Genomic DNA, 13,191 nt, shown 5'->3' on the forward strand with positions numbered 1-13,191 from the left:
GCTACTTTTGTTTTTTGTGAGTTTCTAGAAATGACTTTTCCTAGTTTTTTTAGTAGTTGCTTTCCTATCTCTGAGACTATGCCAGCAGAACCTCAAAACGTTGCCTTTTCTTATTCACCAGCCTGCCTTTGTTCAAAGTTGTAGACCTAGGAATAAATTTATGAAAGGTTATCAAGGACATACTTTATTTACCTTCTCTAACAAGAATGCCACTTGTGGGAATCCAGGTTTCTGTTACCCACCTTCTTCCCAAGAATTTGGGAAATGTTGAAGTTTCAATGTAGTATGAAATAGGAATAAATGGGAATAAACCAAGGATGATTTCTGAAATCAAACTGGGGTAAAAATTTTTCTCTATAGGTCTGTCAGCCATAAACACACCTATTTCCAGAGAGGAATATTCATGAGTTGAGTCACTCCATTGTCAAAACACCATTTACCACACAAGAAGTCTCTGATCATATTAGTATAGGGAGAGAAAACATAAGCTCGATGAGGAGTGGCAAGTTCATTCACACTCCGACATTCAGCTCCCCACTAGAACTATTACATGTCACCATGAAATGGCATACTAGCCCAAGATCTAATCCAGTACTATCAAGAAGCTATAAATGAGATGGCTCTCAAAAAGCCTCAGTCCAGACTTGGAATCTCCAGTAGAATGAGACAGAAAAAAGGCATAAAAACAGTTTTCTTTTTTTTTTTTTTTTTTTTGAGACGGAGTCTCAGCTCTGTCGCCCAGGCTGGAGTGCAGTGGCCCGATCTCAGCTCACTGCAAGCTCCGCCTCCCGGGTTTATGCCATTCTCCTGCCTCAGCCTCCCGAGTAGCTGGGACTACAGGCGCCCGCCACCTTGCCCAGCTAGGTTTTTTTTTTTTTATTTTTTAGTGGAGACGGGGTTTCACCGTGTTAGCCAGGATGGTCTCGAGCTCCTGACCTCGTGATCCGCCCGTCTCGGCCTCCCAAAGTGCTAGGATTACAGGCTTGAGCCACCGTGCCTGGCCTGCATAAAAACAGTTTTCTTAATAAAGCTATCACATATATGTAGGCATAAATCAGGCTGCTTATTAGAAGCTCATGTCCTCCTTCCCCAGAACTCCAAAAGGATATGAGAAGAGAACTGGCTGTAGTAAGAGTGAGCCCTAAAAAGAGTACAATCTCCTATACCCTGAAAGAGTCCAATGACGGACACTCCCTGAAAGCCTTGGTTAAGAGTTCAACTGTTATCTAAAATAAGGTCTATCTATTTAAAAAACTGATTGCTGGAGTTGGGTAATGAGGACATGGGGGTTCACTATACTATTCTACATTTTTATGTTTACAAATCTCTGTTAAACAAGTTTTAAAAAAATGTATATATGTCCATATAAAAACTTTTATACCGATGTTCAGAGCAGCATTAATCATAATTGCCGAAAGTGAAAAGAATCCAAATGTTATCCATTCATTCACCACTGATGAATGGATAAACAAAACGTGGTATACCCATACAATAAAATATTATCAGCGATAAAAAGGAATGCTACAAACACGGATGAACCTTAAAAAAAATATGCTAAGTGAAAAAAGCCAGTCACAAAAGACCACATATTATATGATTCTATTTATATGAAATGTCCAGAATACGCAAATCTATAGAGACAGAAAGTATATTAGTGATTGCCCACGGCTGGGGGTAGGGCGGAGGGAGTAATGGCTGAAGGCACAGAGCTTCTTTCTGGTATAATAAAAATGTTCTAAAATTTATTGTAGTGAGGGATGCACAACTCTGAATATACCAAAAATCACTGTACACTTTAAATGGGTGAATTACATAGTATACAAATTACATCTCAATAAAGCTGTTAAAAAATGTATATATATTTTAAAAGGTCCTTCAGAGCCTAAACTCTGTATTCTTTTCTGTTCATGAGCCCCAAAAATGCCCCAAGAAAGCTGTTTGCTTCTATTCCCTAAAGTAAATCAGAGGGGAAAAAAATCCTACTCCTTCAATCTATCAGAATAAGGAGAAGGAATTAGGAGATAAGCTGGGCACAGTGGCTCACACCTGTAATCTTAGCACTTCAAGAGGCCAAGGCAGGAGGATTGCTTGAGGTCAGGAGACTAGCCTGGACAACATAGATAGACCCTCAATTTCTAAAAATTTATTTTTTAATTCACCAGGTATGGCAATGTAGCCCACAGTCCTAGCTACTCTGAAGACTGAGCTGGGAGGACCACTTGAGCCCAGGAGTTTGAGGTTACAGTGAACTATGATCACGCCACTGCACTCCAGGCTGGGCAACAGAGCGAGACATTGTTTTTTAAAAAGATAATGATTTTTTGTTGTTGTTGTTGTTTTTTTGAGACAGAGTCTCGCTCCATTGCCCAGGCTGGAGTGCAGTGGCCAGATCTCAGCTCACTGCAAGCTCCGCCTCCCGGGTTCACGCCATTCTCCTGCCTCAGCCTCCCGAGTAGCTGGGACTATAGGCATCCGCCACATCGCCCGGCTAGTTTTTTTTTTGTATTTTTTAGTAGAGACGGGGTTTCACCGTGTTAGCCAGGATGGTCTCGATCTCCTGACCTCGTGATCCGCCCGTCTCGGCCTCCCAAAGTGCTGGGATTACAGGCTTGAGCCACTGCGCCCGGCCTGATTTTTTAAAAATAAACAGCTCCATGAATGGAACATTAAATGTGCAAATTACTTTGATGAACAGGATAAATTAACCTCACATCCACAGGTCTTTAGAAGCCAAGTGTTTTAGAATTTTTCACATTACCTGTTCATGTTCCCTTTTGAGAAGAATTACAGTCCTACATATAGGGCTGCTAAGGTGAAGACACTAAAACCCAACTTCGTTACCATCCAAACCTGATATAAAACTTAACAGATTCAATAAAGGAAGAGAAAGAGTACTAGAGTCTCAGAAAAAAAACAAATAAATAAACATCTTGCCAGGCATGGTGGTTCACACCTGCAATCCCATCACTTTGGGAGGCTGAGGCAGGAGGATCACTTGAGCTCAGGAGTTTGAAACCAACCTAGGCAACACAGTGAGAACCCCATCTCTACAAAAATAAAAAAAATTAGCTGGGCATTGGGTGGTGTGTGCCTGTATTCCTAGCTACTTGGGAGGCTGAGACAGGAGAATCACTTGAACCCAGGAGTTAGAGGCTACACTAAGCTATGATCGTGTCACTGCACTCCAGTCTGGGTGATAGAGTGAGACCCTGTCTCTTAAAAATAAATTTAAAAGGGGTTGGGCACAGTGGCTCACACCTGTAATCCCAGCACTTTGGGAGGCCAAAGTCGGTGGATCACGAAGTCAGCAGATCACAAGGTCAGGAGTTTGAGAACAGCCTGGCCAACACAGTGAAACCGCATCTCTACTAAAAATACAAAAAATTAGCCGGGTGTGGTAGCCCGCACCTGTAATCCCAGCTACTCAGGAGGCTGAGGCAGGAGAATTGCTAGAACCCGGGAGGCGGAGGCTGCAGTGAGCTGAGATTGCACCATTGCACTCCAGCCGGGCAACAGTGCAAGACTCTGTCTCAAAAAAAAATTAATAAATAACTTTTAAAAACCTAAACATCTACATACACTTTCTTTTTCTTTCTTTTTTTTTTTTTGAGACAGAGTCTTGCTCTGTGCAGTGGTGCAATCTGGGCTCACTGCAAACTCTGCCTCCCAGGTTCAAGCTTCTCCTGCCTCAGCCTCTGGAGTAGCTAGGAGTACAGGTATGCACCACTACTGGGTAATTTTTGTATTTTTGGTAAAGATAGGGTCTCACCATGTTGGCCAGGCTGGTCTTGAACTCCTGACTTCAAGTGATTAGCCCACCTCAACCTCCTAAAGTGCTGGGATTACAGGTGAGAGCCACTGCGCCAGGCCCAAACATCTACATACAAAGGATATAAATGGCCTGTATCATTGGTTGAAGACTAGACTCACTGTCAGGAGACATCCTGAGTATGCCAATGGTCCTGTGGCCTGGTTTTAATGGACAGTAATTATCCACACAAACCATACTGAACAAAAAGGAAAGAAGAGAAATGTGTAGGGGGCAACAGTATTTTTTAAATGGCCTTGTATCTCTGTTTAGAACCTCAATCTCACTTTCTCTAAAGTAGACCCGTGTCTCTGAAACACGATTCTAGAAAGAAGACTGCCACCCCAAACTCCCTAAGAGGAAAAATTTTAATTTCTGTAATTTAAAAATACAATTAGTTATCTGAAGCACACGTGCATAACAAAGTTTATGCAAAGGGGAAGTGACATACTAGGCCTAAGAAGAGGAACTGCTGAAACTAACTCAAAACCTCAGCAAAGAATGAAGACAATCATACTATGTACCACCTACCCAGACTACCTACTCAATCATTTCCCAAAACAGAAGCAGCCAGAAGGGCAAGGGCTACTGCCCCAATTAAGTAATACAGTCACATATCTTGAGGCCCTTTAGAAGCTTCAATGTTATATGACATAAGACTATTCTGCCTTGCTTCTTCTATGAGAAAACACCAAATGGCGGATGATGTCAGTGGGAGGGGTGGGGTGGGGGCAGAGGCCCCAGGGCCCTGGGATGGGGAACCGTGGTGGCTTCCCCAGAGGGGCCGGGGTTGCAGCCGTGGATGGGGCTGAGGCCGCGGAGCTCATGAAGGCAAGGCCAAGGATAAGGAGTGGATGCCTGTCACCAAGCTGAGCTGCTTGGTCAAGGACATAAAGATCAAGTCCCTGGAGAACTATCTCTTCTTCCTGCCCATCAAGGAATCTGAGATCACTGACTTTTTCCTGGGGGCCTCTCTCAAGGATGAGGTGTTGAAGATTATGCCAGTGCAGAAGCAGACCAACACTGGCCAGTGCACCAGGTTCAAGGCATTTATTGCCATCAGGGACTACAATGGCCACATCGGTCTGGGTGTTAAGTGCTCCAAGGAGGTGGCCACTGCCATACGTGGGGCCATCATCCTGGCCAAGCTCTTCATTCTCCCTATGCACAGAGGCTACTGGGGGAACAAGATCCACAAGCCCCACATTGTCCCTTGCAAGGTGACAGGCCGCTGCGGCTCTGTGTTGGTGCGCCTCACCCCTGCGCCCAAGGGCACTGGCATTGTCTCAGCCCGTGTCCAAGAAGCTGCTCATGACAGCTGGTATCGATGACTGCTACACCTCAGCCAGGGGCTGCACTGCCACCCTGGGTGGCTTTGTCAAGGCCACCTTTGATGCCATCTCTAAGACCTACAGCTACCTGACACCCGACCTCTGGAAAGAGACTGGATTCACCAAGTCTCCCTATCAGGAATTCACTGACCACCTCATCAAGACACACACCAGAGTCTCTGTGCAGAGGACCCAGGCTCTAGCTGTGGCTACAACATAGGGTTTTTATATAAGAAATATAAAGTGAATTAAGCCTGGAAAAAAAAAAAAGACTCTTCTGCCTTGTTTCACTGCATCCACAGCCAATGGAACTTTGAAGTATTACCAACAGCAAAACTGGTCCTCAGACTTCCTGCCCAGCTCTCCCCTACCCACCTAGATATGCTCTGTGCAACACTGCAAGTGACAGTCTCAGTTTGAAACTACATCACATTGATTTATTGCTACTGCTACTCATTTGTCAAAACTCCCAACGTGCTGGGCAGAGACCATAACAGTCAAGGTCTCAGCTCTGAGAAAGAGTGCTTTCCTGAACTTCCATCCACACTTTGATTTTTGTGAGCTGAAAAACACCTGATGTGATTATTTACATTCTATATATGGTTAAGTTCCTAGCACCTGAGGTCTATATCCAACTCTCTTGGGTGTATCTACCCTTCCTCAGCACTCAATAGTTGTAAAATGATAACTGAACTTAAACATTTTTGAAGGTCTCTAGCTTTTTATTAATACTTTATCTACTTCACATCACATACACACATATATTAGACATGAACTTATCTAAACCCTTTCTGAATCTATGTTTCAGCCTGGATAAGCTAAAAAATAACACCATTTTAAAAAGACTTCCCATTTTGTCCAGAACTTTTCTTTGGAAAGGGACCTCTCATAGTTTTACTGTTTTTGAATCTATACCATCTCAACTGTTCTTGGTTTGGAGGACTCTGATTATGTCCCCTCAGCCTCTTCTTTCTAATCAGACTAGGATGACCTTTTTAAAGTCTTTTTTTCTATACAATTTATTCAGCAACAGAGTCTATACATCATTATACTCTTCCCACTTAGAAATTCTATCCCAACGTTATATTTTGTACTGGACACGTGGCATAGGAAATAACTTTAGAGCTGGCACCATCCTTTCAAATATATCATTCAGAAAACAGCAACATTTCTGCCTTCAAGTACTAGTATAGTATGCCCTGCCTTAGGTGATGCCTACCTGTCCACGTCTTCCAGATTATCCACTGGTGACCCCAGCCGATCACTAAGCCGTCGCCGTTCTGGTGTGCTAACACAGAAGTGGTCATTGCCAACAGTGATCCTTAAACTCTTTTCCAAAGAGTCAGAACGCAGACCAGGAGAGCGTCTCTACAAAAGTAAAAGATAATATGGTTAGTCAATAGGGTCAAGACATCCCTGTATCCAAAAACATTCTCCTCCCTAGTTACAAAGTTAGCCAGGCATGGTGGCTCATGCCTGTAAACCCAACACTTAGGGAGGCTGAGATGTATAGGCCCAAGCAAGAATGTGAGACCAGTCTGGGCAACACAGACTCCATCTCAATTTAAAAAGTTTAAAATTAGCCAGGTGTGGGGTGCACACCACACCTGTGGTCCCAACTACTAAGGTGGCTGAGGTGGGAGGATAGCTTAAGCTTGGGAGGTCAGGGCTGCAGTGAGCCATGACTGCACCACTGTACTCCAGCCTGGGCAATAAGTAGGACCTTGTCTCAAAAACAAAAAACAAAAAACCACCCGGCAAAATTGGGGTTCAACAAGGTGAGAAATGGTTATGGTACGACACTATTCCAAAAATAAAGCACTTTCTAAAAATTATCATTTTCTTAGAGATATAAGCCCATACCTCTAACTCTCCTAAACAGCGACCTCTCATTCTACTGGGCATGGGAAAAGAGAAGTGAATGAAGTCCCTGCTCTCAGAACCTACATGTTTCTAGTGAAGGAGGTAAGCCAAAAAGAAGTTTAAAAAAAAAAAAAAGTGCTTCTGGTAAGTGCTATAAAGTCATTAAAATATGATATCATAAAAGGAGTTACTTCAGATAGGATGGTTAGAAAAGGTTTTTCTCAGGTGATAACCTGAGGCCTGAAAGATGACATGTCAGCCTTGCAAAGAACAGGTAGAAGGATGTTTCAGGCAAAGGAAAGAACCACCTCAGTATTGAGCTTGGTGTATTTTAAGTAACAGAAAAGCGGCCAGTGTGGCTGCAGCAAAGTGACAGAAGAGGAAAAGACAGGCAGAAACCACGGTTGGGAAATTTGGATTTTATCCTTAGTGCAATTAAGTTACAGGAGGGTTTTACACAGGATAGTGATATCATCTGACTACATTTCTCCTCCAGATGCTTGCACAGCACACCCTCACCTCCTTCAGATCTTTATTCAAAAATCACCTTCCCAGAAGGCTTTCCCTGACTACTCTAACAAAAATTTTACCTCCCCGGGCCAGGCATGGTAGCTCATGCCTGTAATCCCAACATTTTGGGAGGCTGAGGCAGGAGAATCACTTGAAGCCAGGAGTTTGAGACCAGCCTGGGCAACACAGTGAAATCCCTCCCTACACCAAAAAATTATTTAAAAATGAAATCAGCTGGGATGTGGTACACGCCTGTAGTCCCAGCTACTCAGGAGGCTGCGGCGAGAGGATCGCTTGAGTGTGGGAGTATGAGACTGCAGTGAGGTATGATCACACCACTACACTCCAGCATGGGTGACAGAGCAAGACTATTCACACTCACACACACACACAAACTGTAACTCCCTTCTCTGCTTTTAGTACTTCTTTTTTTCCTTTTTTTGAGATGGAGTCTCGCTCTGTCGCCCTCAGGAGTGCAGTGGCGGGATCTCAGCTCACTGTAAGCTCCGCCTCCCGGGTTCATGCCATTCTCCTGCCTCAGGCTCCAGAGTAGCTGGGACTACAGATGCCCGCCACACACCCGGCTAATTTTTGTATTTTTAGTAGAGATGGGGTTTCACCATGTTAGCCAGGATGGTCTCGATCTCCTGACCTCGTGATCCGCCGGCCTCGGTCTCCCGAAGTCCTGGGATTACAGGCTTGAGCCACGGTGCCCGGACCTATTTTAGTACTTCTTAGTCCTTCTTAGTACTTAATTACATTTAACATACCATGGCGTTTCTAACTTCATCTTATTATCCAACTCTCCCTGCCAGAATATTAACTCTATAAGGATAAGAGTTTTTGCCTGGTTTGTGCTTTGTTGTATCCCCAGGGCAGTCCAGAACAGTGCCTAATGCAAAGTAGATGCTCAATAAATACACGTCAATGTATAAAGTGAGGGCTTAAAAATCATTTTGATTTCTGGGTACCCTCCAGAATAAACTGGAGGGTAGCAAGAGCAGAGCATAAAGGAGCCAAATACAACAATCCATGCAAGAGGTAATAGGGCTTAGACCAGAGTGATGGCAGGAGGAGGGCAGTTTTGGGGATGTATTCTAGAGGTAAGGCTAATGGGTTAGACAGATGAGGTAATCTGACAAATTAGATGTGGGAACAAGGGAGATAATGACTGTTTCTGATGTAAGCAATGGATGATGCTATTTACTCAGACAGAAAAGACCAGAGCAAATACACTGTGCATTGGAGAAGAAAAGGAGGCTGTGGAAACAAGCATTCTGTTCTTGCTTCCTCTGTAGTGACTGCCACCCACACTGGCACTGCTCAACTGAATATCTTAACATAGTGACAAAACAATTTACCCTTGACCAAAGTACTCACAGTACTTACATACATGTTAGAGAGCCACTCAAAAAAGCAGAACTTTGTTACTAAGTTGAAAAAAAGAGGCCGGGCATGGTGGCGGGCACCTGTAATCCCAACTACTTGGGAGGCTGAGATGGGAGAACTGATTGAACCCGGGAGGTGGAGGTTACAGTGAGCTGAGATCGCGCCACTGCACTCCAGCCTGGGCAACAGAGTGAGACTCTTTCTCAAATAATAATAAAAAGATTGAAGAACTAAAAACAAAACAAAGTCCCAAACACCAGACTCCACCTAGGGGATCTCTTGGGGTGGTGGTTATGGTTAAAGGTCAACACTATTTCTAAAACTAAACTTAATCTCATGCTGCGTTCCTCTAGCAGTGAAACATAGCGGTTCAAATCACGGGTTTGGGGAACCAGGCGGATCTGAGTTGAATCACAGCTCCACCACTTAGCCGTGTCACCTTAGTCGAGTTACTTGAATCTCTCTGGGTTGGTTCCTCGGATGTACAAGGAATAATATTAACGGCCTCACTACAAAGAGTTGTGAGGGTTAAAGAATGTGTAAAGTGAAAGGCTAGGCATAATTCCTGGCACAGAACTTGATTAAGAGTTAGTGGCTATGGCAATGACTGTGGTCCTGCACACTTCATTCCCAAGAAGCAGCTCCAATTCATTTAAGCTAACAGTTTACACTCTAGACGTAAAGCCTGATAGGGTTCAAGTGTCCCTAACTCGCCACAAAAACTGACATTTCGGCTTTTTTTCCTTAAGATCCAGGGAGGCAGCTCAGGTGTAAGGGGATGAAAACTACGGAACCCCGAGGACACGTCAACTCTACAAAAAGTACCAAGGCACACGGTTTGGACGAAATGCCCCTCGCCTTGGCAAACTTTCCACACCTCACCCGGCGTGAGAGAAACAGCCTATTCCTAAGGAACGGAGCGCGCACTCCCGACCAGGCGCCCGTGCGCTCCCGAGTCCGTTATTGTGTCAACGCTGCGGGGTCTGACAGAAGCCTCCAGGCTCGGCATCCCCGAGGGAGTTGGCCGGAGGCTTCGCGCTTAGGACCCTGGTCTGGAGGCCCCGGGCGTTTCTGGAAACGGGAATTCCGGGCGAGGGGGCTGGGAGATGGAGGGAGTCCTGGACGAGGGGTGGGATTACCCGGCTGCCGCTGTCGCCTGGATGGTCTCCGCGGCCGTCCCGGGCATAGTCGGCGCGGGACTCCCCTCGGCTGCTGCCTCTGAAGCCGGCCGGGCCCGGCGGGAAGAGTCGTCGGCCCCGCGGTGGCGACGGGGAGCCGCGACGGGCCCGAGGCGGGGACGGGGAGACGCGACGACCCCGTGGCGGGGACGGCGAGGCGCGGCGGCCGCGGTGCCCTGAGGGCGAGCGGGGTCGGCGAGCCGGGGTCCGCGATGAGGAGCCGGAGGGCGGAGGCGGCGGTGAGCTGCGGCGAGCCGGGCCTGAAGAGGAGCCAGAGCTGCGGCCGCTGCGCGGGCCGCCCCCGCCGTCGTCTTTAGGCCGGTGGGAAGAGACGGAGGAGCGAGCGCTGCTGCGGTACATGGTTCTCGCAGCGGCGGCCACGGCGACAGCTCTGACCCGGGGGCGCCCTAGACACAGGCCCTGAGCGCGCCGCCGGAGCTGCAGCCGCCGCCACCTCGGCCGCTGCGCGCTGCCTCAGCCGCGGGAGCAGCCCCCTCCCCTCGGCCCCGCGTCGCCCCGGGGGCCTGGCCGAGCGCGCCCCCGCGGCTGGCGGTTGGAGGGCGCGAGCACGCGTCCGACACACCCCCCCCGCCTCCGGGGTTCCCCGCTCCTCCACTCAGGGAGCGGCCGCAGGAACCAAGAAAAGTGGGGAGGAGCACAGACGCCGGTGCGAGGCTGGGCGAGGGGAGGGGAAGCGAAGCGCGCGCCCTGAGCTCTGCACGCCCCGCCTCCGAATCCTCAAGATGGCGGCCGCTGAGCCACCCACTTCCCCTCCCCCGGAGGCCACGTGACCCCCGGGGCCTCCGCGCGGGGTGGGTGGGGCGGAAGGGAGGGTTTCCCTGGAGAGGAACCTGGTTTTCCGGGATGGTCCAGGCCTCCGGACTTTGGGGATTGGAGACTGTGCGGTGGTCTTCGCTCTTTCCTGTTGCCCCTCAAGCCTCTTAATTTAGGGATGGACACGAAATGGTTGAAAACCATTGGTGAGAATATAAGCGGGCCTGAAAACGTTAGCTGTGTCGGAGGTTACGGACCCGGCAGGAGCGCCCACCGAAGTCCTGTCCCCCCTGCGGAAGCAGCACGACGCACATTAGTTTACTTTCCAGTTTGCCTAATTTCTGGAGGTTGAAATTGAGGATGGAAAGGTACAAGGTGGAGGTGGTGGACGAGAATCAAACCCAAAATAGACTTTGTCAAGCCTCTGAGCCCAAGCTAAGCCATCATATCCCCTGTGAGCTGCAGGTATACATCCAGATGGCCTGAGGCAACTGAAGATCCACAAAAGAAGTGAAAATAGCCTTAACTGATGACATTCCACTATTATGATTTGCTCCTGCCCCACCCTGACAGGATATATTCTCCCCCTCGCCCTTAAGAAGATGCTTTGTAATATTCTCCCCACCCCCTTAAGAAGGTAATTTGTATGCCTATCCCAAACCTGTAAGAACTAATAATCCCACTGCCCTTTGCTGACTCCTTTTTCGGATTCAACCTGCCTGCACCCAGGTGAGATAAACAGCCTGGTTGTTCACATAAAGCCTGTTTGGTGAACTTTTCACACAGACACGCGTGACATTAGTAAGTTTTCGAGCTGTTTTCTGACTAAAGTACTTGTGGTCATGGTGGAGGTCCCTCACTACCAGGGGCCCACATCATGACAGACTGGAGGCCTGGCGAATTTTTGTAAGAGATTCAGGCATGCCCCCTCCCCTGGCGTAAGTCCAGAATTTTCCTAGATGCCAGTCTCAGGGCTCTGCATCCTAAATACAAAAGTGGGCCAGGCGCGAAGGGTCACGCCTATAATCCCACCATTTTGGGAGGCCGAGGCAGGAGGATTGCTTGAGCCTGGGAGTTCAATACCAGCCTGGGCAACGTAGAAGGACCCCCATTTCTAAAAAAAAAAAAAAAAATTTGCCGGGTGTGGTGGCACGTTCCTGTACCCTAGCTGCTTGGCAGGTTGAGGCTGCAGTGAGCTGTGATCATGCCACTGCACTCCAGCCTGGGTGACAGAGTGAGACCCTCTCTCAAAAAATACATCTCTCTCTCTATATATATCTATATAGATATATATATCTATTTCCATACATTCTTATAATGGCATATACTCAGTAAAAATGTATAAAATGTTTACTAGTTGACTTTACTTTCACCCAGCTTCACGTTTTATATAATTTCTATAAAATAAGAAACCAATAACTTACTTTAATGGAAAAAATAATAAAAATATGCCAGAGGTGTATGCCCTGTCTTTATTAGAGTATATATGGATTTTGGTTACCCATACTTTTGGTAGGACTTAATAAATGTGAAGAAAATGTAAATCAGTGTGTATAGATAGTTGGAGTCAATAAATTTTAAATCATGTTTGTTATATTCTGTATCAACTTTTCCTCCTCGACCCGTTTCTGATACTGAGTATTTTTATCAAAGGAGCTGGGGTGTTTCAAGACGGGGAGACATGGTGTATAATCAGAAAACTCTTCTGCTTCCCCTTCACACTTGCTGTATGCATAGTTCTGTGTCCTGCATGAAATCTCTTGCAGATCCTTTCACTTTTCAAGTATTTTTCAGTCATGAGAGTAGTCATATTGCAGTAGAAAATCTATAGCACAGAACAAAACTTTAAACTTTATTCAGGCTAAAGGTTCTTCCCTACTCCTGCTCTTACCTGCTTCATACTTGAAACTTGCTGTATTAAAAGTGGTATGGTAGGTTTCTCCACATCCCTGCCTTTGCTCCTCAAAGTTTGCTCCTCCTCTCCCACTGGCTAGCTGCTATTTCTGACCCCTTCCTCCCAAGAGGAGAAGGGATTGGAGGGAAAGAACACAGACTTTCCTGGTTAGTGCAGGATGCTGTTATCTTCCAAAATTGGTTCCCTATGGACAAGGAGGAATCACAAATGTTGGCTTTTTTCTCTTATGCACCTTTGTGGGCTTTTTTAGAACTCTCTTGCTGGGAGTTAGGCAGTGGTCCTCCTCTGGGTTCACTGTCTATGACTCCCCTCCCCCCAGTCTTTGGCCTTCTGGAGGAGGCTCACCCCATGTGCAACTTACTCCCCTGGCAGGAGTCCCTTTCCTCTCTGGTTATCTCTCATGGGACAGATCCCTTTTAAATG

At 46.8% G+C, this 13,191-nt stretch overlaps 1 protein-coding gene across 5 annotated transcripts in view; it reads right to left on the reverse strand.

The window, feature by feature from the left end:
• ZNF318 (zinc finger protein 318) overlaps positions 1-10,715 on the reverse strand; it is a 43,678-nt gene extending 32,963 nt beyond the window's left edge. For 4 of the 5 annotated variants that reach the window (XR_001901782.2, XR_001901783.3, XR_001901781.3 and 1 more), the window contains exons 1-2: positions 10,041-10,486; positions 6,359-6,507 (exon numbers count right to left, since the gene is read on the reverse strand). Coding sequence is in view for 2 of the 5 variants with exons in the window: in XM_017957875.2 (XP_017813364.1) it covers positions 6,359-6,507; positions 10,041-10,439 (548 nt within the window). In the remaining 3 variants the exon portion in view is untranslated. Of the gene's footprint in view, positions 1-6,358; positions 6,508-10,040 lie in introns of all 5 variants that reach the window. The other variant, XM_003897630.4, reaches the window with a different exon arrangement.
• Positions 10,716-13,191: the final 2,476 nt, after the last annotated feature.

The sequence above is a fragment of the Papio anubis genome, chromosome 6, assembly GCF_008728515.1.
Source record: "Papio anubis isolate 15944 chromosome 6, Panubis1.0, whole genome shotgun sequence".
Lineage (NCBI taxonomy): Eukaryota > Metazoa > Chordata > Mammalia > Primates > Cercopithecidae > Papio > Papio anubis.